Genomic DNA, 26,013 nt, shown 5'->3' on the forward strand with positions numbered 1-26,013 from the left:
CGGGAGTGAGAGGCTATTTTCCACTCATAAGGCCATTTTGGGGCCAATTACAGCCACTTTTTTCGTTTTGGCGAGTCATCTGACTTTGAGGTGGCGTGCAGACTACGCCCATTATCGAAAAGTCGTAAAATTTTAAAACCCTAATATTCCATGTCTTAATGATATTCTGACCAATTTTCACTTGTTTTACTCAAACAGACTGAGCACAATACATGAAAGTGTAAAAAATGACATTTTAATCAACCACTAGGCGGCGCTAGTAGGTATTTAAAAAATTTTTTTTTAAAGGTGTTAAAGACATAAGTTTCCATGTGTCTATGAAGTTTTAGATTTTTTTAAGCTAGTACATCAAAGTTATTAAGGTTTATGTCTCTCTCGGCGAAGGAAAAATTGAACACATAATTTGAAGCCACGCCCCTATCATATATGTCAGCGGATCTGCACCAAATTTTGCCCACTTGTGCCCCTATGTGTGAATATGGACCACAGCAAATTTGAAGGCGATAGAGTAAAGCGTTTAGGAGAAACAAGGAGCAGTTTGGGACCTGCAAAAGTGCAAAAATGGGCCAAAAATGCACATTCAAAAATTCATAACTCTTTTTCTGTACATCTGAGCACATGGCTCGCGCTGACTTTTTTGTAGGTCTCTAGGTCCTACATATGGCTAAAAATTTTCGTAGCTCTAGGTCAAACGGGCCGGGACCAGGTGCACTTTTTCGACCTTAGGTGGCGCTGCAGAGCCATTTTTTTTGCATTGTTTTGGGAAACACAAAAATATCCAATTTTTCACCGGGCCCGACAAATGTGCAAATTTTGGTGACTTTTCGTGCATGTTTAGGCCCTCAAAAATGGAAAAGCGCTGCACAGTAAATAATAATAATAATAATAATAATAATAATAATAATAATCTGGAGAAAAACAAGAGGGCTCTCGCAGCGGTAGCTGCTCGGGCCCTAATAATAAGAACTAGAGCTGCAAGCAGCTATAAAGGGCCCTCGCAGACCTGTGCACGTTGGGGTATGAACAGGCCGGGGTATGAACAAGGAGTATGAACGATGAAAACTTAGTTGTAGATGACTTCAGTGCAGGACTCTTACCAAATATGTAAAATTTAGACAAGGTGGGACAATTTGGGTTGAGTTACTGCAGCTATTATTGTTACAGTTTTGTGACTCTCAATGCCGTATGGGCCACACCCACTGTGGAAACATCGTACTCATTTGTGGAGGGCATAAGGCATGGCCCCTGGCTTTTCAGAAAACATTTAAGGGATATCACTTCAAGGGGCTCAGCAGAGTACATAAAAACGTTAAAGATTTGCTATATTTTTTTCTGCCACTAGGTGGCGCTCGTACTATGAGAAAAAATAGGCTTGTAGTTGTGTTTCACATTGGACTCCCATCCCATATACGAAGTTTTAAAAATATCAGATCGTCTAGGTCCAATTACAGCAACTTTTACCGTTTTCGCGAGACATCGAATTTTGAGTTGGCATAGAGGCCACGCCCTTCATTGAAAAGTCATAAAAGTTGAGAACCTTAATGTTCCAATGTGTCATAGCTTTTCTGACCATTTTTGAGTTTATTTAGTCAAACAGGCATTTCACAGTACATAAAAGTATAAAAAATGAGATGTTAGTCCGCCACTGGGTGGCGCTGTAAATGATTTGAAAGTTTATCACATAGCTGTATTATTGCATTACTTTTAAAGTCCCAGGAAAGTTTCAGATGTTTTGAAGCTGTCATAGCTGAGTTATTAAGATTTTTGTCACTCATGGCAAAGGAAGTATTAAACATAATTTGAAGCTCCGCCCCCATCTTTTATGTCAAGAGATCCTCACGATATTTGGACTATGTGTGCCCCTCAGTTGGATAATGATTCATGCCAAAGTTGAAGGTAATGGGGTGAATCATTTAAGAGAAAAAGGCACTAGTTTGAGACCATCTAATGGTTAAGAATGGGACAAAACTGCACATTAAAAAAATTCATAACAATTTTTCTGTACATCCTAGCACATCACTTCTATTGACATTTTTGTAGGTCTTACAGTCCTTCATTAGCCTACAAAGTTTTATAGCTGTAGGTCAAACCAAACAGGATTGACTGTAATCTTTCGACTAATGACTTTTTTTGCAGCCACTAGGTGGCGCTAGCTTTAAACTGGAATATATTTTTGTCGCTATGTTCAGGATAATATTTTTATCCAATGTGTGAAATTGTGAGAAGATCAGATCATCTGGGTCAAATTACAGCAACTTTTACTGGACAGATAAAGCTTCGGAATGAAAATGGTCGTAGAGACATCGCCCATTATCGAAACTTCGTAAAATTTGGTGGAGGTCAGCAGGGCTGTCTAGAGGCTTTGCAGACTTAATTTCAGCGATATTACATCAAAGGGCTCAGCTAAACACATAAAAACGTTTAAAAAATGCTATATTTTTGGCTGCCACTAGGTGGCGCTCGCACTATAACAAAAAATGCGTTGATAGGTGTATTCTGCATTGGAAACCCATCAAATATATGAAGTTTAGAAAAGGTAAGACCATCTGGGACCAAACACAGCAACTTTGTTCGTTTTGGCGAGACATCAGACTGACACTTTTGTTTGCCACTAGATGGCCTTATAAGCAATTGAAGATTTTTTTAAACACTTGTGTTAAGGGCTTGAGTCTCCATGTGTCTGTGAAGTTTCAGATTTTTCTAAGCTTGTAAAGCTGAGTTATAAAGGTTTGTTTCACATGTGGCAAAGTAATCATCAAAGGCATAATATGAAGCCCCGCCCCCAACATATTTGATGGCGGATCATCACAAAAATTTGAACAATTGTGCCTCACAGTCAGATAAAACATCACAGCAAATTTGAAGTCGATCGGGTCAAGCGTTTGGGAGAAAAAAGGAGCAGTTCGGGACCTGCAAATCAGCAAAAACGGGCCAAAAGTGCACATTCAAAAATTCATAACTCTCTTTCTGTACATCTGAGCACATGGCTCGCGCTGACTTTTTTGTAGGGCTCGAGGTCCTACATAAGGCTACAAATTTTTGGAGCTCTAGGTCAAACGGGCCGGGAGTGAGAGGCTATTTTCCACTCATAAGGCCATTTTGGGGCCAATTACAGCCACTTTTTTCGTTTTGGCGAGTCATCTGACTTTGAGGTGGCGTGCAGACTACGCCCATTATCGAAAAGTCGTAAAATTTTAAAACCCTAATATTCCATGTCTTAATGATATTCTGACCAATTTTCACTTGTTTTACTCAAACAGACTGAGCACAATACATGAAAGTGTAAAAAATGACATTTTAATCAACCACTAGGCGGCGCTAGTAGGTATTTAAAAAAATTTTTTTTAAAGGTGTTAAAGACATAAGTTTCCATGTGTCTATGAAGTTTTAGATTTTTTTAAGCTAGTACATCAAAGTTATTAAGGTTTATGTCTCTCTCGGCGAAGGAAAAATTGAACACATAATTTGAAGCCACGCCCCTATCATATATGTCAGCGGATCTGCACCAAATTTTGCCCACTTGTGCCCCTATGTGTGAATATGGACCACAGCAAATTTGAAGGCGATAGAGTAAAGCGTTTAGGAGAAACAAGGAGCAGTTTGGGACCTGCAAAAGTGCAAAAATGGGCCAAAAATGCACATTCAAAAATTCATAACTCTTTTTCTGTACATCTGAGCACATGGCTCGCGCTGACTTTTTTGTAGGTCTCTAGGTCCTACATATGGCTAAAAATTTTCGTAGCTCTAGGTCAAACGGGCCGGGACCAGGTGCACTTTTTCGACCTTAGGTGGCGCTGCAGAGCCATTTTTTTTGCATTGTTTTGGGAAACACAAAAATATCCAATTTTTCACCGGGCCCGACAAATGTGCAAATTTTGGTGACTTTTCGTGCATGTTTAGGCCCTCAAAAATGGAAAAGCGCTGCACAGTAAATAATAATAATAATAATAATAATAATAACTAGAGCTGCAAGCAGCTATAAAGGGCCCTCGCAGACCTGTGCACGTTGGGGTATGAACAGGTCGGGGTATGAACAAGGACTATGAATGATGAAAAATTTGTTGTAGATCACTTCAGTGCAGGACTATTACCAAATATGTAAAATTTAGACAAGGTGGGACAATGTGTGTGGAGTTACTGCAGCTTTTATTGTTCAAATTTTGTGACTTTCAATGCCATATAGGCCACACCCACTGTCGAAACATTGTACTGATTTGTGGGGGGCATAAGGCATGGCCACTGGCTTTTCAGAAAACATTTAAGGGATATATCACTTCAAGGGGCTCAGCAGAGTACATAAAAACATTAAGGATTTGCTATATTTTTTGCTGCCACTAGGTGGCGCTCGTACTATGATAAAAAATAGGCTTGTAGGTGTGTTTCACATTGGACTCCCATCCCATATATGAAGTTTTGCAAACATCAGATCATCTAGGTCCAATTACAGCAACTTTTACCGTTTTGGGGAGACATCAGACTTTGAGTTTGCATAGAGGCCACACCCTTTAATGAAAAGTCATAAAAGTTGAGAACCTTAATGTTCCAATGTGTCATAGCTTTTCTGACCATTTTTTAGTTCATTTAGTCAAACAGGCATTTCACAGTACATAAAAGTATAAAAAATGATATTTTTGTCCGCCACTGGGTGGCGCTGTAAATGATTTGAAAGTTTATCACATAGCTGTATTATTGCATTACTTTTAAAGGCCCAGGAAAGTTTCAGATGGTTTGAAGCTGTCATAGCTGAGTTATTAAGATTTTTGTTACTCTTGGCAAAGGAAGTATTAAACATAATTTGAAGCTCCGCCCCCATCTTTTATGTCAAGAGATCTTCACGATATTTGGACTATGTGTGCCCCTCAGTTGGATAATGATTCATGCCAAAGTTGAAGGTAATGGGGTGAATCATTTAAGAGAAAAAGGCACTAGTTTGAGACCAGCTAATGTCTAAGAATGGGACAAAACTGCACATTAAAAAAATTCATAACAATTTTTCTGTACATCCTAGCACATCACTTGTATTGACTTTTTTGTAGGGCATGCAGTCCTTCATTTGCCTACAAAGTTTCATAGCTGTAGGTCAAACCAAACAGGATTGACTGTAATCGTTCGACTAATGACATTTTTTGCAGCCACTAAGTGGCGCTAGCTTTAAACTGGAATATATTTTTGTCGATATGTTCAGGAGAATATTTTCATCCAATGTGTGAAATTGTGAGAAGATCAGATCATCTGGGTAAAATTACAGCAACTTTTACTGGACAGATAAAAATTCGGAATGAAAATGGCCGTAGAGGCCACACCCATTATCGAAACTTCGTAAAATTTGGTGGAGGTCAGCAGGGCTGTCTAGAGGCTTTTCAGACTTAATTTCAGCGATATTACTTCAAAGGGCTCAGCTAAACACATAAAAATGTTTAAAAAATGCTATATTTTTGGCTGCCACTAGGTGGCGCTCGCACTATAACAAAAAATACGTTAATAGGTGTATTCCGCATTGGAAACCCATCAAATATATGAAGTTTAGAAAAGATAAGCCCATCTGGGACCAAACACAGCAACTTTGTTCGTTTTGGCGAGACATCAGACTGACATTTTTGTTTGCCACTAGATGGCTTTATAAGCAATTGAAGATTTTTTTAAACACTTGTGTTAAGGGCTTGAGTCTTCATGTGTCTGTGAATTTTCAGATTTTTCCAAGCTTGTAAAGCTGAGTTATAAAGGTTTGTTTCACATGTGGCAAAGTAATCATCAAAGGCATAATATAAAGCCCCGCCCCCAACATATTTGATGGCGGATCATCACAAAAATGTGAACAATTGTGCCTCACAGTCAGATAAAACATCACAGCAAATTTGAAGTCGATCAGGTCAAGGGTTTGGGAGAAAAAAGGAGCAGTTCGGGACCTGCAAATGAGCAAAAACGGGCCAAAGGTGCACATTCAAAAATTCATAACTCTCTTTCTGTACATCTGAGCATATGGCTCGCGCTGACTTTTTTGTAGGGCTCGAGGTCCTACATAAGTCTACAAATTTTTGGAGCTCTAGGTCAAACGGGCCGGGAGTGAGAGGCTATTTTCCACTCATAAGGCCATTTTGGGGCCAATTACAGCCACTTTTTTCGTTTTGGCGAGTCATCTGACTTTGAGGTGGCGTGCAGACTACGCCCATTATCGAAAAGTCGTAAAATTTTAAAGCCTTAATATTCCATGTCTTAATGATATTCTGACCAATTTTCATTTGTTTTACTCAAACAGACTGAGCACAATACATGAAAGTGTAAAAAATGACATTTTAATCAACCACTAGGCGGCGCTAGTAGGTATTTGAAAAAACTTTTTTCAAAGGTGTTAAAGACATAAGTTTCCATGTGTCTATGAAGTTTTAGATTTTTTTAAGCTAGTACATCAAAGTTATTAAGGTTTATGTCCCTCTTGGCGAAGGAAAAATACAACACATAATTTGAAGCCACGCCCCTATCATATATGCCAGCGGATCTGCACCAAATTTTGCCCACTTGTGCCCCTATGTGTGAATATGGACCACAGCAAATTTGAAGGTGATTGAGTAAAGCGTTTAGGAGAAACAAGGAGCAGTTTGGGACCTACAAACGTGCAAAAATGGGCCAAAAATGCACATTCAAAAATTCATAACTCTTTTTCTGTACATCTGAGCACATGGCTCGCGCTGACTTTTTTGTAGGTCTCTAGGTCCTACATATGCCTAAAAATTTTCGTAGCTCTAGGTCAAACGGGCCGGGACCAGGTGCACTTTTTCAACCTTAGGTGGCGCTGCAGAGCCATTTTTTTTGCATTGTTTTGGGAAACACAAAAATATCAAATTTTTCACCGGGCCCGACAAATGTGCAAATTTTGGTGACTTTTCGTGCATGTTTAGGCCCTCAAAAATGGAAAAGCGCTGCACAGTAAATAATAATAATAATAATAATAATAATAATAATAATCTGGAGAAAAACAAGAGGGCTCTCGCAGCGGTAGCTGCTCGGGCCCTAATAACTAGAGCTGCAAGCAGCTATAAAGGGCCCTCGCAGACCTGTGCACGTTGTGGTATGAACAGGTCGGGGTATGAACAAGGACTATGAATGATGAAAAAGTAGTTGTAGATCCCTTCAGTGCAGGACTCTTACCAAATATGTAAAATTTAGACAAGGTGGGACAATGTGTGTGGAGTTACTGCAGCTTTTATTGTTCCAATTTTGTGACTTTCAATGCCATATAGGCCACACCCACTGTCGAAACATTGTACTGATTTGTGGGGGGCATAAGGCATGGCCACTGGCTTTTCAGAAAACATTTAGGGGTTTCACTTCAAGGGGCTCAGCAGAGTACATAAAAACATTAAGGATTTGCTATATTTTTTGCTGCCACTAGGTGGCGCTCGTACTATGATAAAAAATAGGCTTGTAGGTGTGTTTCACATTGGACTCCCATCCCATATATGAAGTTCTGCAAACATCAGATCATCTAGGTCCAATTACAGCAACTTTTACCGTTTTGGGGAGACATCAGACTTTGAGTTTGCATAGAGGCCACGCCCTTTAATGAAAAGTCATAAAAGTTGAGAACCTTAATATTCCAATGTGGCATAGCTTTTATGACCATTTTTGAGTTCATTTAGTCAAACAGGCATTTCACAGTACATAAAAGTATAAAAAATGAGATTTTTGTCCGCCACTGGGTGGCGCTGTAAATGATTTGAAAGTTTATCACATAGCTGTATTATTGCATTACTTTTAAAGGCCCAGGAAAGTTTCAGATGGTTTGAAGCTGTCATAGCTGAGTTATTAAGATTTTTGTCACTCTTGGCAAAGGAAGTATTAAACATAATTTGAAGCTCCGCCCCCATCTTTTATGTCTAGAGATCTTCACGATATTTGGACTATGTGTGCCCCTCAGTTGGATAATGATTCATGCCAAAGTTGAAGGTAATGGGGTGAATCGTTTAAGAGAAAAAGGCACTAGTTTGAGACCAGCTAATTTCTAAGAATGGGACAAAACTGCACATTAAAAAAATTCATAACAATTTTTCTGTACATCCTAGCACATCACTTCTTTTGACTTTTTTGTAGGTCTTGCAGTCCTTCATTTGCCTACAAAGTTTCATAGCCGTAGGTCAAACCAAACAGGATTGACTGTAATCTTTCGACTAATGACATTTTTTGCAGCCACTAGGTGGCGCTAGCTTTAAACTGGAATATATTTTTGTCGATATGTTCAGGAGAATATTTTCATCCAATGTGTGAAATTGTGAGAAGATCAGATCATCTGGGTCAAATTACAGCAACTTTTACTGGACAGATAAAGCTTCGGAATGAAAATGGTCGTAGAGGCCACGCCCATTATCGAAACTTCGTAAAATTTGGTGGAGGTCAGCAGGGCTGTCTAGAGGCTTAGCAGACCTAATTTCAGCGATATTAGATCAAAGGGCTCAGCTAAACACATAAAAACGTTTAAAAAATGCTATATTTTTGGCTGCCACTAGGTGGCGCTCGCACTATAACAAAAAATACGTTGTTAGGTGTATTCCACATTGGAAACCCATCAAATATATGAAGTTTAGAAAAGATAAGACCATCTGGGACCAAACACAGCAACTTTTTTCGTTTTGGCGAGACATCAGACTGACATTTTTGTTTGCCACTAGATGGCCTTATAAGCAATTGAATATTTTTTTAAACACTTGTGTTAAAGGCTTGAGTCTCCATGTGTCTGTGAAGTTTCAGTTTTTTCTAAGCTTGTAAAGCTGAGTTATAAAGGTTTGTTTCACATGTGGCAAAGTAATCATCAAAGGCATAATATAAAGCCCCGCCCCCAACATATTTGATGGCGGATCATCACAAAAATTTGAACAATTGTGCCTCACAGTCAGATAAAACATCACAGCAAATTTGAAGTCGATCGGGTCAAGCGTTTGGGAGAAAAAAGGAGCAGTTCGGGACCTGCAAATGAGCAAAAACGGGCCAAAAGTGCACATTCAAAAATTCATAACTCTCTTTCTGTACATCTGAGCACATGGCTCGCGCTGACTTTTTTGTAGGGCTCGAGGTGCTGCATAAGGCTACAAATTTTTGGAGCTCTAGGTCAAACGGGCCGGGAGTGAGAGGCTATTTTCCACGCATAAGGCCATTTTGGGGCCAATTACAGCCACTTTTTTCGTTTTGGCGAGTCATCTGACTTTGAGGTGGCGTGCAGACTACGCCCATTATCGAAATGTCGTAAAATTTTAAAACCTTAATATTCCATGTCTTAATGATATTCTGACCAATTTTCACTTGTTTTACTCAAACAGACTGAGCACAATACATGAAAGTGTAAAAATTTACATTTTAATCAACCACTAGGCGGCGCTAGTAGGTATTGAAAAAAACTTTTTTCAAATGTGTTAAAGACATAAGTTTTCATGTGTCTATGAAGTTTTAGATTTTTTTAAGCTAGTACATCAAAGTTATTAAGGTTTATGTCACTCTTGGCGAAGGAAAAATTGAACACATAATTTGAAGCCACGCCCCTATCATATATGTCAGCGGATCTGCACCAAATTTTGCCCACTTGTGCCCCTATGTGTGAATATGGACCACAGCAAATTTGAAGGCGATTGAGTAAAGCATTTAGGAGAAACAAGGAGCAGTTTGGGACCTGCAAACGTGCAAAAATGGGCCAAAAGTGCACATTCAAAAAATCATAACTCTTTTTCTGTACATCTGAGCACATGGCTCGCGCTGACTTTTTTGTAGGTCTCTAGGTCCTACATATGCCTAAAAATTTTCGTAGCTCTAGGTCAAACGGGCCGGGACCAGGTGCACTTTTTGGACCTTAGGTGGCGCTGCAGAGCCATTTTTTTTGCATTGTTTTGGGAAACACAAAAATATCCAATTTTTCATCGGGCCCGACAAATGTGCAAATTTTGGTGACTTTTCGTGCATGTTTAGGCCCTCAAAAATGGAAAAGCGCTGCACAGTAAATAATAATAATAATAATAATAATAACTAGAGCTGCAAGCAGCTATAAAGGGCCCTCGCAGACCTGTGCACGTTGGGGTATGAACAGGTCGGGGTATGAACAAGGACTATGAACAATGAAATAGTAGTTGTAGATGACTTCAGTGCAGGACTCTTACCAAATATGTAAAATTTAGACAAGGTGGGACAATGTGGGTGGAGTTACTGCAGCTTTTATTGTTCCAATTTTGTGACTTTCAATGCCATATAGGCCACACCCACTGTCGAAACATCGTACTGATTTGTGGAGGGCATAAGGCATGGCCACTGGCTTTTCAGAAAACATTTAAGGGATATCACTTCAAGGGGCTCAGCAGAGTACATAAAAATATTAAGGATTTGCTATATTTTTGGCTGCCACTAGGTGGCGCTCGTACTATGATAAAAATCAGACTTGTAGGTGTGTTTCACATTGGACTCCCATCCCATATACGAAGTTTAAAAAATACAAGATCGTCTAGGTCCAATTACAGCAACTTTTACCGTTTTTGCGAGACATGGGATTTTGAGTTGGCATAGAGGCAACGCCCTTTATTGAAAAGTCATAAAAGTTGAGAACCTTAATGTTCCAATGTGTCATAGCTTTTCTGACCATTTTTGAGTTCATTTAGTCAAACAGGCATTTCACAGTACATAAAAGTATAAAAAATGAGATTTTTGTCCGCCACTGGGTGGCGCTGTAAATGATTTGAAAGTTTATCACATAGCTAAATTATTGCATTACTTTTAAAGGCCCAGGAAAGTTTCAGATGGTTTGAAGCTGTCATAGCTGAGTTATTAAGATTTTTGTCACTCTCTGCAAAGGAAGTATTAAACATAATTTGAAGCTCGGCCCGCATCTTTTATGGCAAGAGATCTTGACGATATTTGGCCTATGTGTGCCCCTCAGTTGGATAATGATTCATGCCAAAGTTGAAGGTAATGGGGTGAATCGTTTAAGAGAAAAAGACTCTAGTTTGAGACCAGCTAACGTCTAACAATGGGACAAAACTGCACATTGAAAAAATTCAAAACAATTTTTCTCTACATCCTAGCACATCACTTCTATTGACTTTTTTGTAGGTCTTGCAGTCCTTCATTTGCCTACAAAGTTTCATAGCTGTAGGTCAAACCAAACAGGATTGACTGTAATCTTTCGACTAATGAAATTTTTTGCAGCCACTAGGTGGCGCTAGCTTTAAACTGGAATGTATTTTTGTCGATATGTTCAGGAGAATATTTTCATCCAATGTGTGAAATTGTGAGAAGATCAGATCATCTGGGTCAAATTACAGCAATTTTTACTGGACAGATAAAGCTTCTGAATGAAAATGGTCGTAGAGGCCACGCCCATTATCGAAACTTCGTAAAATTTGGTGGAGGTCAGCAAGGCTGTCTAGAGGCTTTTCAGACTTAATTTCAGCGATATTACTTCAAAGGGCTCAGCTAAACACATAAAAACGTTTAAAAAATGCTATATTTTTGGCTGCCACTAGGTGGCACTCGCACTATAACAAAAAATACGTTGATAGGTGTATTCCGCATTGGAAACTCATTAAATATATGAAGTTTAGAAAAGATAAGACTATCTGGGACCAAACACAGCAACTTTGTTCGTTTTTGCGAGACATCAGACTGACATTTTTGTTTGCCACTAGATGGCCTTATAAGCAATTGAAGATTTTTTTAAACACTTGTGTTAAGGGCTTAAGTTTCTATGTGTCTGTGAAGTTTCAGATTTTTCCAAGCTTGTAAAGCTGAGTTATAAAGGTTTGTTTCACATGTGGCAAAGTAATCATCAAAGGCATAATATAAAGCCCCGCCCCCAACATATTTGTTGGCGGATCGTCACAAAAATTTGAACAATTGTGCCTCACAGTCAGATAAAACATCACAGCAAATTTGAAGTCGATCGGGTCAAGCGTTTGGGAGAAAAAAGGAGCAGTTCGGGACCTGCAAATGAGCAAAAACGGGCCAAAAGTGCACATTCAAAAATTCATAACTCTCTTTCTGTACATCTGAGCATATGGCTCGCGCTGACTTTTTTGTAGGGCTCGAGGTCCTACATAAGGCTACAAATTTTTGGAGCTTTAGGTCAAACGGGCCGGGAGTGAGAGGCTATTTTCCACTCATAAGGCCATTTTGGGGCCAATTTCAGCCACTTTTTTCGTTTTGGCGAGTCATCTGACTTTGAGGTGGCGTGCAGACTACGCCCATTATCGAAAAGTCGTAAAATTTTAAAACCTTAATATTCCATGTCTTAATGATATTCTGACCAATTTTCATTTGTTTTACTCAAACAGACTGAGCACAATACATGAAAGTGTAAAAAATGACATTTTAATCAACCACTAGGCGGCGCTAGTAGGTATTTAAAAAAACTTTTTTCAAAGGTGTTAAAGACATAAGTTTCCATGTGTCTATGAAGTTTTAGATTTTTTTAAGCTAGTACATCAAAGTTATTAAGGTTTATGTCACTCTTGGCGAAGGAAAAATTGAACACATAATTTGAAGCCACGCCCCTATCATATATGTCAGCGGATCTGCACCAAATTTTGCCCACTTGTGCCCCTATGCGTGAATATGGACCACAGCAAATTTGAAGGCGATTGAGTAAAGCGTTTAGGAGAAACAAGGAGCAGTTTGGGACCTGCAAACGTGCAAAAATGGGCCAAAAATGCACATTCAAAAAATCATAACTCTTTTTCTGTACATCTGAGCACATGGCTCGCGCTGACTTTTTTGTAGGTCTCTAGGTCCTACATATGCCTAAAAATTTTCGTAGCTCTAGGTCAAACGGGCCGGGACCAGGTGCACTTTTTCGACCTTAGGTGGCGCTGCAGAGCCATTTTTTTTGCATTGTTTTGGGAAACACAAAAATATCCAATTTTTCACCGGGCCCGACAAATGTGCAAATTTTGGTGACTTTTCGTGCATGTTTAGGCCCTCAAAAATGGAAAAGCGCTGCACAGTAAATAATAATAATAATAATAATAATAATAATAATAATAATAATAATAATAATAATCCGGAGAAAAACAAGAGGGCTCTCGCAGCGGTAGCTGCTCGGGCCCTAATAATAATAATCTGGAGAAAAACAAGAGGGCTCTCGCAGCGGTAGCTGCTCGGGCCCTAATAATAAGAACTAGAGCTGCAAGCAGCTATAAAGGGCCCTCGCAGACCTGTGCACGTTGGGGTATGAACAGGCCGGGGTATGAACAAGGAGTATGAACGATGAAAACTTAGTTGTAGATGACTTCAGTGCAGGACTCTTACCAAATATGTAAAATTTAGACAAGGTGGGACAATTTGGGTTGAGTTACTGCAGCTATTATTGTTACAGTTTTGTGACTCTCAATGCCGTATGGGCCACACCCACTGTGGAAACATCGTACTCATTTGTGGAGGGCATAAGGCATGGCCCCTGGCTTTTCAGAAAACATTTAAGGGATATCACTTCAAGGGGCTCAGCAGAGTACATAAAAACGTTAAAGATTTGCTATATTTTTTTCTGCCACTAGGTGGCGCTCGTACTATGAGAAAAAATAGGCTTGTAGTTGTGTTTCACATTGGACTCCCATCCCATATACGAAGTTTTAAAAATATCAGATCGTCTAGGTCCAATTACAGCAACTTTTACCGTTTTCGCGAGACATCGAATTTTGAGTTGGCATAGAGGCCACGCCCTTCATTGAAAAGTCATAAAAGTTGAGAACCTTAATGTTCCAATGTGTCATAGCTTTTCTGACCATTTTTGAGTTTATTTAGTCAAACAGGCATTTCACAGTACATAAAAGTATAAAAAATGAGATGTTAGTCCGCCACTGGGTGGCGCTGTAAATGATTTGAAAGTTTATCACATAGCTGTATTATTGCATTACTTTTAAAGTCCCAGGAAAGTTTCAGATGTTTTGAAGCTGTCATAGCTGAGTTATTAAGATTTTTGTCACTCATGGCAAAGGAAGTATTAAACATAATTTGAAGCTCCGCCCCCATCTTTTATGTCAAGAGATCCTCACGATATTTGGACTATGTGTGCCCCTCAGTTGGATAATGATTCATGCCAAAGTTGAAGGTAATGGGGTGAATCATTTAAGAGAAAAAGGCACTAGTTTGAGACCATCTAATGGTTAAGAATGGGACAAAACTGCACATTAAAAAAATTCATAACAATTTTTCTGTACATCCTAGCACATCACTTCTATTGACATTTTTGTAGGTCTTACAGTCCTTCATTAGCCTACAAAGTTTTATAGCTGTAGGTCAAACCAAACAGGATTGACTGTAATCTTTCGACTAATGACTTTTTTTGCAGCCACTAGGTGGCGCTAGCTTTAAACTGGAATATATTTTTGTCGCTATGTTCAGGATAATATTTTTATCCAATGTGTGAAATTGTGAGAAGATCAGATCATCTGGGTCAAATTACAGCAACTTTTACTGGACAGATAAAGCTTCGGAATGAAAATGGTCACAGAGGCCACGCCCATTATCGAAACTTCGTAAAATTTAATGGAGGTCAGCAAGGCTCTCTAGAGGCTTGTCAGACTTAATTTCAGCAATATTACTTCAAAGGGCTCAGCTAAACACATAAAAACGTTTAAAAAATGCTATAGTTTTGGCTGCCACTAGGTGGCGCTCACACTATAGCAAAAAATAAGTTGATAGGTGTATTCCGCATTGGGAATCCATCAAATATGTAATGTTTAGAAAAGATAAGACCATCTGGGTCCAAATACAGCAATTTTGTTCGTTTTCGCGAGAAATCAGACTGACATTTTTGTTTGCCACTAGGTGGCCTTATAAGCAATTTAAGATTTTTTTAAACACATGTGTTCAGGGCTTGAGTCTTTATGTGTCTGTGAAGTTTCAGATTTTTCCAAGCTTGGAAAGCTGAGTTATAAAGGTTTGTTTCACATGTGGCAAAGTAATCATCAAAGGCTTAATATGAAGCCCCGCCCCCAACATATTTGTTGGCGGATCGTCACGAAAATTTGAACAATTGTGCCTCACAGTCAGATAAAACATCACAGCAAATTTGAAGTCGATCGGGTCAAGCGTTTGGGAGAAAAAAGGAGCAGTTCGGGACCTGCAAATGAGCAAAAACGGGCCAAAGGTGCACATTCAAAAATTCATAACTCTCTTTCTGTACATCTGAGCATATGGCTCACGCTGACTTTTTTGTAGGGCTTGAGGTCCTACATAAGGCTACAAATTTTTGTAGCTCTAGGTCAAATGGGCCGGGAGTAAGAGGCTATTTTCCACTCATAAGGCCATTTTGGGGCCAATTACAGCCACTTTTTTCGTTTTGGCGAGTCATCTGACTTTGAGGTGGCGTGCAGACTACGCCCATTATCAAAAAGTCGTAAAAATTTAAAACCTTAATATTCCATGTCTTATTGATATTCTGACCAATTTTCATTTGTTTTACTCAAACAGACTGAGCACAATACATGAGAGTGTAAAAAATGACATTTTAATCAACCACTAGGCGGCGCTAGTAGGTATGTAAAAAAACTTTTTTTTAAAGGTGTTAAAGACATAAGTTTCCATGTGTCTATGAAGTTTTAGATTTTTTTAAGCTAGTACATCAAAGTTACTAAGGTTTTTGTCCCTCTTGGCGAAGGAAAAATTGAACACATAATTTGAAGCCACGCCCCTATCATATATGTCAGCGGATCTGCACCAAATTTTGTCCAATTGTGCCCCTATGTGTGAATATGGACCACAGCAAATTTGAAGGCGATTGAGTAAAGCGTTTAGGAGAAACAAGGAGCAGTTTGAGACCTGCAAACGTGCAAAAATGGGCCAAAAATGCACATTCAAAAATTCATAACTCTTTTTCTGTACATCTGAGCACATGGCTCGCGCTGACTTTTTTGTAGGTCTCTAGGTCCTACATATGCCAAAAATTTTTCGTAGCTCTAGGTCAAACGGGCCGGGACCAGGTGCACTTTTTCGACCTTAGGTGGCGCTGCAGAGCCATTTTTTTTGCATTGTTTTGGGAAACACAAAAATATCCAATTTTTCACCGGGCCCGACAAATGTGCAAATTTTGGTGACTTTTCGTGCATGTTTAGGCCCTCAAAAATGGAAAAGCGCTGCACAGTAAATAATAATAATAATAATAATAATAATAAGAATAAGAATAATAATCTGGAGAAAAACAAGAGGGCTCTCGCAGCGGTAGCTGCTCGGGCCCTAATAATAATCTGGAGAAAAACAAGAGGGCTCTCGCAGCGGTAGCTGCTCGGGCCCTAATAATCCGGAGAAAAACAAGAGGGCTCTCGCAGCGGTAGCTGCTCGGGCCCTAATAATCTGGAGAAAAACAAGAGGGCTCTCACAGCGGTAGCTGCTCGGGCCCTAATAATAATAAGAATAATAATCTGGAGAAAAACAAGAGGGCTCTCGCAGCGGTAGCTGCTCGGGCCCTAATAATAAGAATAATAATCTGGAGAAAAACAAGAGGGCTCTCGCAGCGGTAGCTGCTCGGGCCCTAATAATAATAATCTGGAGAAAAACAAGAGGGCTCTCGCAGCGGTAGCTGCTCGGGCCCTAATAATAATAAAAATAATAATCTGGAGAAAAACAAGAGGGCTCTCGCAGCGGTAGCTGCTCGGGCCCTAATAATCTGGAGAAAAACAAGAGGGCTCTCGCAGCGGTAGCTGCTCGGGCCCTAATAATAATAATAATAATAATAATAATAATAATAATCCGGAGAAAAACAAGAGGGCTCTCGCAGCGGTAGCTGCTCGGGCCCTAATAATCTGGAGAAAAACAAGAGGGCTCTCGCAGCGGTAGCTGCTCGGGCCCTAATAATCTGGAGAAAAACAAGAGGGCTCTCGCAGCGGTAGCTGCTCGGGCCCTAATAATAATAATAATAATCCGGAGAAAAACAAGAGGGCTCTCGCAGCGGTAGCTGCTCGGGCCCTAATAATAATAATAATAATAATAATAAGAAGAAGAAGAAGAAGAAGAAGAAGAAGAAGAAGAATCTGGAGAAAAACAAGAGGGCTCTCGCAGCAGTAGCTGCTCGGGCCCTAATAATAATAATCTGGAGAAAAACAAGAGGGCTCTCGCAGCGGTAGCTGCTCGGGCCCTAATAATAATAATAAGAATAATAATCTGGAGAAAAACAAGAGGGCTCTCGCAGCGGTAGCTGCTCGGGCCCTAATAATACTAATAATAATAATCTGGAGAAAAACAAGAGGGCTCTCGCAGCGGTAGCTGCTCGGGCCCTAATAATAATAATAATAATAATAATAATAATAATAATCCGGTGAAAAACAAGAGGGCTTTCGCAGCGGTAGCTGCTCGGGCCCTAATAATAAGAATAATAATCTGGAGAAAAACAAGAGGGCTCTCGCAGCGGTAGCTGCTCGGGCCCTAATAATAACTAGAGCTGCAAGCAGCTATAACGGGCCCTCGCAGACATGAGCACGTTGAAGGATGAACAGTTCCGAGGTATGAACAAATTTGGGTATGAATGTATTTGTGCATTTGCAGGCGAACTGTAGAGATCAATGTTCTAGAAAAGGTAACATTTTTATTCGCATTTGTCCAACGGGCTCAACTAAGTAATTGGAATCGCAAACTTGGTTATATATTTTCTGCCACGAGGTGATTCTAGCACTACGATGGAATATATGTTTGTTGATGTCTGAAGGAATTGACTTTCAATCAACGTGTGAGGTCGTGAAGATGAGATCATCTGGGACAAACTACATCAGCATTTACTGTTACAATAAATGGATGAGCACTGCTGAATAGGCCATGGCCATGATCAAAACATCGTAATATTTGATGGAAGAAATTAAGCGTTTCTGAAGGCCTGTCTGAAAAAACTTCAGTGATATTACTTTGACAGGCTCAACAAGGTACCTATAAATGAAAATGTAATTTTTTGCTGCCACCAATTGGCGCCCGCACTACGAGCAAAAAAAGTGTGTTTAGCATTGTACTCCCAAAATGAAATTTAGAGAAGATCATCTTGGTCCAATTACATTGTTTTACCAGTCTGGCTAGACATCGGACTTTGAGGCGGTGTAAAGGCCAGGCCCAAATTTGAAGTCATGAAACTTGAGATTCATAATGTTCGCTTTGTCTCAATATTCTCCTGGCTAATTTTCTGTGAATTTGTTGAAAGCAGCAAAGCAGAGAACATGAAAGTGTAAAAACTATCTCTTTTATCTGGCACCAGGTGTCGCTATTGCTACCATTAAATTGCTCAAACAGGATCAGCACAGTGCAAAAACTTAAATATTAAGGTTTATAACACTGGTAGCATAGGAAATATGATTCAAGTATTTGGAAGCCCTGCCCCCATCATATAGGTTAGCCAATCTTGATGAAATTTTGCCCAATGGTGCCACTCTGTCAGGTAATGGAGCACCTCAAATGTGAAGTTGATCGGGTCAAGGGTTTTGGTACCGAAAAATGTACAAAATTGGGCCAAATGGTACATTCAACAGTTGGTAATTCTGGTTCTGTACATCCTAACATATGGCGCTCTATGATGTTTTTGTAAGTCTTGAGGTCTTACATATACATATAAAATTTCGTAGCTCTAGGTCAAACGGGTCAGAACTGACTCTCGTTTCATAATCACCTGGGCTCAATTACAGTAAGTTTAGATGACTTGAGCAAACTCCGAATTTGGGGTTGCATACAGACCACCCACTTTATCACAAAGTCATAAAATTTGGATACCTTTAATCTCTAAGTCTCAATGGGTTTCGGACAAATCTTCAGTACATTAACTCTGACGGGCTTAGCACAACACATAAAAGTTTAAAAATGGACATTTTTGTCTGTGACTAGGTGGGGCTATAATTAAGTTGATATTCAACCATGCAGATATTTTAAAGCTTTGACTAGTAAAATTACTGTAAAGTTTCAGATTTTTTCAAGCTTGCAAATTGGAGTTATTAGGGTTTTTGTTGCTCGTGGCGAACAAAATTTGAGTTTGAAACATGTATTTTGAAGCCCCACCCCCATCATATATGATAGCCGATCATCACAAAATTTTGCCTAAGTGTTCTCCTATGTCAGAAAATGGAGCACGCCAAATGTGAAGTTGATCGGGTCAAGGGTTTTGGTACCGAAAAATGTACAATATTCTGGTTCTGTACATGCTAACATATGGCGCTTGATATTGTTTTTGTAGGTCTTGAGGTCCTACATATGCTTAAAAAATTTCGTAGCTCTAGGTCGGAAGGGGCTGCCGTTTTAAAGATCATATGGGCAAGTTTTGCTGATTTGGGAAAACTCTGACTTTGAGGTGGCATACAGACCACCCCCTTTATTATAAAGTCGTAAAATTTGAAAACCCATTTTCTCTAAGTCTCGAAGCTATTCGGACAAATTTTCAGTTCATTTACTTTTATGGGCTTTGCGCAATACATGAAAATTTAAAAAATGACATTTTTGCCTCTAACTAGGTGGCGCTGTAATTAATTTGAAAATATATCATGAAGATATTTTAAGGACATAACTAGTAAATTTTCTGTAAAGTTTCAGATTTTTTTAAAGCTTGCACATTGGAGTTATTAAGGTTTTTGTTGCTCATGGCGACGGAAATTTGAAACACATAATTTAAAGCCCCGCCCCCCAAAATTTTGCTTAGTTGTGGTCCTATGGCTGATAATGAAGCATGCCAAATATAAAGTTGATCGGGTCAACATTTTAGGAGCTATTAAGAGGAATTTGGCACCTGCAAACATCCAAAAACGGTCGAAAAATGCAGATAAAAAAATTCATATCTCTGGTTCTATACATCCTAGCACATGGCCTGAAAAATTTCATAGGTCTAGGTGAAACTGGCCGTTACCCAGGAGAAGTGTTCGACTCTAGGTGGCGCTAAAAATCAATATTTTACATTTTATGTATGAAAACACAAATATACCAAATTTTACAGCAGGCCCGATGAGTGTGCGAATTTTGGTGACTTTTCGTGCATGTTTATGCCCTCAAAAATGCGATTCATTCGGGAGAAGAATAATGATAATAATCCGGAGAGGAACAATAGGGACCTCGCAGCGGTCGCTGCTCGGGCCCTAATAATCCGGAGAGGAACAATAGGGACCTCGCAGTGGTCGCTGCTCGGGCCCTAATAATCTGGGGAACCTCACAGTTCAATTTCAGCCCGCTCCATTCTTTTTTTGCATGTTCTCTCTGTGCCTGTGTGGGCTCTTGCTGGGCAATACGGCTTCCTTCCACAATCAAAAACATGCATGGAAGGTGGATTGGACATACTAAATTGTCCTGAGGTGTGATTGGAGTTGTGAATGGTTGTCATCCTTATGTGCCTTACAAATGGTTGACAACCAATTCAGAGCGTCCCCCACCTACTGCCCATAGACAGCTGGGATAGACACCAGTAAGTCAGCGACCCCAGGGAAGATAAGCGGCTATGGAAAATCGATGGATAGATAAGATAATACAAATGCAATTTTTTTTTGGGAAAAAAAAAAAAGCACAGAACAACCTCCAAAAGAAATTAAAGGAAAACTGCAAGATCAAGGTACATGGTTTGTCATTGAGCTGGAGTGGACTCTTTCCAAAATGGTCAATGAGAGCACCACTGTAGAAAATAATTTTTTTATAATACTGACAAATTTAAACTGGCAATTAACATATTGTCAGTGAGAAATTCCTATGATTACATGAGGAAGGAATAGAACTTTTTGGCAAGACCCATTAGCTCTGTATTCAGACAAGTTTCTGTGACATGTTTCTGTGAAACATGGAGGAGGGTCTGTTATGTTATGCTCTCGCTTGTCTCCATCTGGCAAAGGCTGCCTTGAATCTGTGCAAGGTCAAATGAAATCTCAAGACTATAAAGTTATTGTAGAGAGAAATGTCCTGACAAGTGTCAGAAAGCTGAAGAATGGCTAAGAGCCAAAGCACATGTATAGCTTCCCACTGAGAATACACATCAACAGGAAACAGTAAATGAATGGACACTTTCTTCTGAGAGATGTATTGATTTGTATACATAGAAGCAAGCATCATATGTGTAACATGTTTCCAGCACTATATTTCACATATATTTTCTTTGTCTCTAATCGTATTTTTGATTTCACTAGGTTTGACGTGCTCATTCCAGCTCTATGATGACATCATGGTGTCTGTTTTATGTTAAGCTTCCTTCAGATGCTCCTCAATGTTGCTTACAACTGGTTGTCAGAGAAATCTCAGAAAAGAAGACTAGGACAAGCCTAGCTGCTTAAACAGCAAAAAGAGTAACTTAGACCAGCCAAGATTGACTTTTCTATGCCGGCATAGGGAAAAACAGCTTGGGCAAATGTAACTCGTGGGTCTTCCAACGCTAGTTTTTCCACTGCCCAGCCGTTCCCCCCTGGCTTTTATTGAATAGAAGCATAGCAGATTACAAGACACAACAAAAGAGCCAGCCGGGCGCCACCGGCAGCTGGGCCAAGGTCCCGGCTCACACTTTCGTGCGTCAACAGTTCTATCTAAGGACAGGGTCAAGATGAACTAGGATTGCATAAATGGGTAACAATGAACTAAGCTCATAATGATAACAACCTAATATATGATTCCCTTCACACTGGTCAAATTCATATATCCTTTAAAAAGTTTAGGTGGCACATGTCAAACCTGTCAGCCTGTAAATTTCAATCGTCAGAGGGGGGAATATATATATATATATATATATATATATATATATAGCAAGAAACTATTAGGAAGTATAGTACATAAAACACTCAATTGAAATCACCTACATTGTTTTCTTGAATTTTATCTCTCCGTTAATTTTAAAAAAGGGCCCATTGAGTCTAAGTGCACTTGAAGGAAGCATGCTCTCTGACTTTCTGAAGACAGAGATCCAAACAAATGGGTGTTATTAGCACAGATGTTTTTTTTGTCCCATAATTCATACGATAGCTGGAAAACAATATTGAGCATTGAATTTTTATAACAGGATCAAGATATCTTCACATTGTGAATAAGTTTTACACATCTTTTTTTCAAAAGGTTATATTTCAAAGTCCTACTGTTTGCAAATTCACTGCAACAGAAGCAGGCATAGATAGAGCATGTCAATTTTGATTCATATGCGTTGTAATATCAATATATATATATATATATATATATATATATATATATATATATATATATATATATATATAGGAAGAAACAGCACAACAGTGTCTGAAAAATCCTTTTCTTTCTATGTGTTATACTCAAAATTGTTAATCAGTGTCTTCAGCAAGTCTTTTGTTATTTATTATCTCCAACTGTCTTATTCTCTACTACTGTTTTCTCTTTTTCCCTTCTCTGTTCATCTTGCATTCTTTCCCTTTACCTGCCATCCTTACCGACTGCATGTAACTTGCATGTAAAAAAAAAAAAAAAACATACATTTCCTTTTATACCATATGTTCTTTAATAACATAACATATACATACTTTCTTACAAATCATGGTTATATTAATTAAACTGCATAATGTACTTCAAACACTCCGATCATAATATCAACCCCACATTAGATCCCATTGACCCATCAGAAGATGACCTTTTCCATCTCTTTGATAAATACCCCACTCCCATGTCAGACACCAGCACACCGATGATACCCCCTGTTGGAGTCCAAGCTGTGGCTCTTTCGTCGGACTCAGTTCGTATATTGTGGGCTGACAATTCCATGACCAAGAACCAGAAGTCATCTGAGGTCCGCTACTACTCTGTCAAATGGAAGACCAGCTACTCCAACAGCGGCAAGTATAAGGTAAACATAGTTAAATTGCAGAAATTCTCCATTACTTACAGTGTCATATTCGTACATAGAGTAAGAGTGATCAAAACAGGCTTATATTAGATCACGTTATGTGTGAAACATTTTCTTATTCATGCTTTCTGCAGGTTCCTGTGTTGCACAAGAAACACTTAGGTACTCACATGCTTTGTTTATAGTAGTTTCAATTGACATTTTATAATCGATTCTTAACAGACTGAAAACGTTTGTTATACTGTGTAATGGAAAATAAGTATTAGTATAACATTTTGTGGTTCATTGACCACCTGGTTTTGTTTTGAACAAAGACCCTTTCCCATACATGGGACCTCTCTGCCTACCTAAAATCATGACCTCGACAGATTAGAGTCCAACACTGACATATTGTGCTTCATGGGTTTTGCTTCCCGTCTTTTAATGACTCTGGGGTGGTTACTTTTTTTATCTTGTAGGCATTCATTCCTGTGTGACTGTAAAATAATCTTCTTTTTTTTTTTTTTTTTTTTTTTACTTGCGCACTCCTTTGCAGACCACTTAGCTGTTTTGTAAACTTGTGTATTAGAAACTTTTAATAAAAGAAACCCAAAAGGAAAATTTGCTTTTCCAGACTTTTTTACTCACCAAAAATCCTAAAAATTCCACAACAACTGATAACTCATTTGGGCTCCAAATACAAATTAGTATCCTTGGAGTGTCTTACACACCTGGTTAATGCAGCAAAGCCGACGTCCTGCATGCTCAACCCGCTTCCAGGCAAACTCGTTAAAGACTTAATCCCCGGTTTTAGGGTCATCTGTCTTGAATATTATCAATCTGTCGCTCTCCTCTGGCATTGTACCTGAAGCTTTTAAGACAGCCGTCATTCAACCATTACTTAAGAAACATCACCTAGATCCTGAAAATCTCTTTAACTATAGACCAGTGTCACACCTTCCGTTTATTGCCAAAATTCTTGAGAAAGGTGTAGCACAACAGCTTAGCGATTTTATGATAGATAACAATAGATTTGAAATCTTTCAGTCAGGTTTTAGGGCCAACCACTCAACTGAGACAGCCCTTGTAAAAGTGACGAATGATTTTCTCTTAGCCATGGATTCCAACATCTCATCAATATTATTATTGCTTGACCTTAGTGCCATATTTGACACTATTGATCATCATATTCTTATAGAACGTCTTAAATCATGTGCTGGTATCTCGGGATCAGCACTTTCTTGGTTCAGATCTTACATCCTGGGAAGGACGTATAGTGTCTCTTATGGCAATACGATCTCTGAATCTCATCTGAGTCTCATGTGGTGTCCCGCAGGGGTCAGTACTTGGTCCCTTACTGTTCAACATCTACATGATTCCTCTTGGCGATATTATACGTAAACATGCAATTAGTTTTCATTGCTATGCTGACGATACCCTACTGAATATGCCTTTAGAAATAACAGATCCGTGCAAGTGCAGTAAACTGGAGGCCTACCTTGTTGAGATTAAACAATGGATGTCTTCCAATTTTCTGCTTCTTAACCCTAGTAAAACAGAGATGTTACTTGGCCCTGCTCATCATCAGCGCTTGATTAAGAATACGACGTTGAACCTGGAAAACTACTATTTCCCAAATTAGTTCTGCAAAAAATGTCGGCGTGCTATCTGACTCAACTCTCTCCTTTCGAACACACATTAATAACATGACAAGAACGGCGTTTTTTCACCTCCTCAATATAGCTTAAAATTCGCCTTATTCTTTCTCCTAGCGATGCAGAAACATTAATTCATGCATTTGTTACGTTGCGCCTAGACTATTGTAACGTTTTGTTTTCTGGACTTCCCATGTCCTACATCAAAAGCCTGCAGTCTGTACAGAATGCAGCAGCGAGACTATTGACAAGGACGAGAAATTTCGATCATATTACTCAGATTCTAGCTGACCTGCATTGGCTTCCAATACACGTGAGATGTGATTTTAAGGTGGTGTTAATTACTTATAAAATTTTACATGGTTTAGCTCCTTCCTATCTCGTCGACTTAGTATCACCATTTGTTCCGTCCCGACAACTTCGATCACAACATGCCGGTTTGCTATCGACCCCACGGGCTAAAAAGAAGTCCGCGGGATCAAGGGCATTTTTCATTCGCGCGCCAGTACTATGAAATGCCCTACCTATGGAAGTTCGAGCAGCCACCTCAGTAGACATCTTTAAATCCCGACTAAAAACACATTTATATTCAAAAGCCTTTAGTTAATTGAGCCTGTCAGCAGCTTTCTTCTTTTTTCCAAATGATTTAGCGCCCCCCTCCGTGCCTATTTCCGCCACCGCACAACCATCGCATGCGCAACGCGGAGGAACAAACAGGGCTTACCGGCTGTCTGCTCAGTTTTTGCTTAGGGTCCACAGCTCTATGTTAATTTAATGTCTGCACCTAACATCACCTTGCGGTGCGATGGCGTCTATTGCCGACTCCGTTCTAGTCACGGCTACGTAATTGGTCCGTTTATTTACCTTGATTACGCAAAGCTGCGTGATTAACGTGCTCGGCTTGCGCTCGCGTGACAGCTGTCAAAAAAAGGCGTTCGCCGCGACAGATACACATAAACAATATAGATTACAGAAAACATTGTGCTATATAGTGTAATGATGACTTGCCAGCAGGCAAAGCCATTGGGCAGGAATCATCCCACATTCCAACCAAGTGAACCGCAGACAGCCATCCGATCTCCTAACCCGCGATGGTCGATCAGCGCAGGGCCAAAGTCACCATCTAGCTAGCCCCCTCTCCGAACCGGAAGAGGGGGGCAGGAAAAAAATCAAAGATGATCAAGATCAAATGAAGCCAATATATTCACAAATTGAAAACCATCCATCATTTGCCTTCAATTTTGGAACCTAAATGGCCTTAGAAATTTTGGAGTTTACATTCTCAATTATATGGCCATTGGTATTGGTATTGTGAAGACAACAAATCTAATGATGGCTTAAGGCGGCTACAATGTGCTGAATCATCTCATCTGTAGTCTTTCAAAAAACACTCAGTCACTAGCTGTTTTTTTGACCAGCGACAAATATTTGAACAAAAAACAAGCAGAAGCCAGTTGGGTGAGGTCTACCATCCTTCTGTGTCGTAAGAATGAACGATGTCCCTTTGATGTCCAGTCTGCAGACACCACCGCCCTCAGCCATACTGTCACTGGCCTCAAACCAAACACAATGTATGAGTTTGCTGTCATGGTGACCAAAGGTCGGAAATCCAGCACTTGGAGTATGACT

General features: G+C 39.5%; 1 protein-coding gene and 1 long non-coding RNA gene across 16 annotated transcripts in view; one reads left to right on the plus strand and one right to left on the minus strand.

Annotated features, from left to right (window-relative positions):
- dcc (DCC netrin 1 receptor) overlaps nucleotides 1-26,013 on the plus strand; it is a 482,450-nt gene that overhangs the window by 332,287 nt on the left and 124,150 nt on the right. For 12 of the 15 annotated variants that reach the window (XM_088435577.1, XM_088435578.1, XM_088435584.1 and 9 more), the window contains 2 exons: nucleotides 22,512-22,750; nucleotides 25,900-26,013. The exon at nucleotides 25,900-26,013 is cut by the window's right edge and continues 25 nt beyond it. In XM_088435577.1, the coding sequence (XP_088291703.1) occupies nucleotides 22,512-22,750; nucleotides 25,900-26,013 (353 nt within the window). The remainder of the gene's footprint in view (nucleotides 1-22,511; nucleotides 22,751-25,899) is intronic. The other 3 variants (XM_088435580.1, XM_088435583.1, XM_088435591.1) reach the window with 1 other exon arrangement.
- Nucleotides 22,391-25,207, minus strand: LOC148411296 (uncharacterized). Its single transcript, XR_015868018.1, has 4 exons — nucleotides 25,109-25,207; nucleotides 24,228-24,276; nucleotides 23,461-23,600; nucleotides 22,391-22,725 (listed from the first exon to the last, which is right to left on the minus strand). It is a non-coding gene; the product is annotated as an uncharacterized LOC148411296 (long non-coding RNA).

This window comes from Hippichthys cyanospilos, chromosome 15 (genome assembly GCF_059441005.1).
Source record: "Hippichthys cyanospilos isolate Australia breed blue-spotted pipefish chromosome 15, RoL_Hcya_1.0, whole genome shotgun sequence".
In the NCBI taxonomy this organism is placed as follows: domain Eukaryota; kingdom Metazoa; phylum Chordata; class Actinopteri; order Syngnathiformes; family Syngnathidae; genus Hippichthys; species Hippichthys cyanospilos.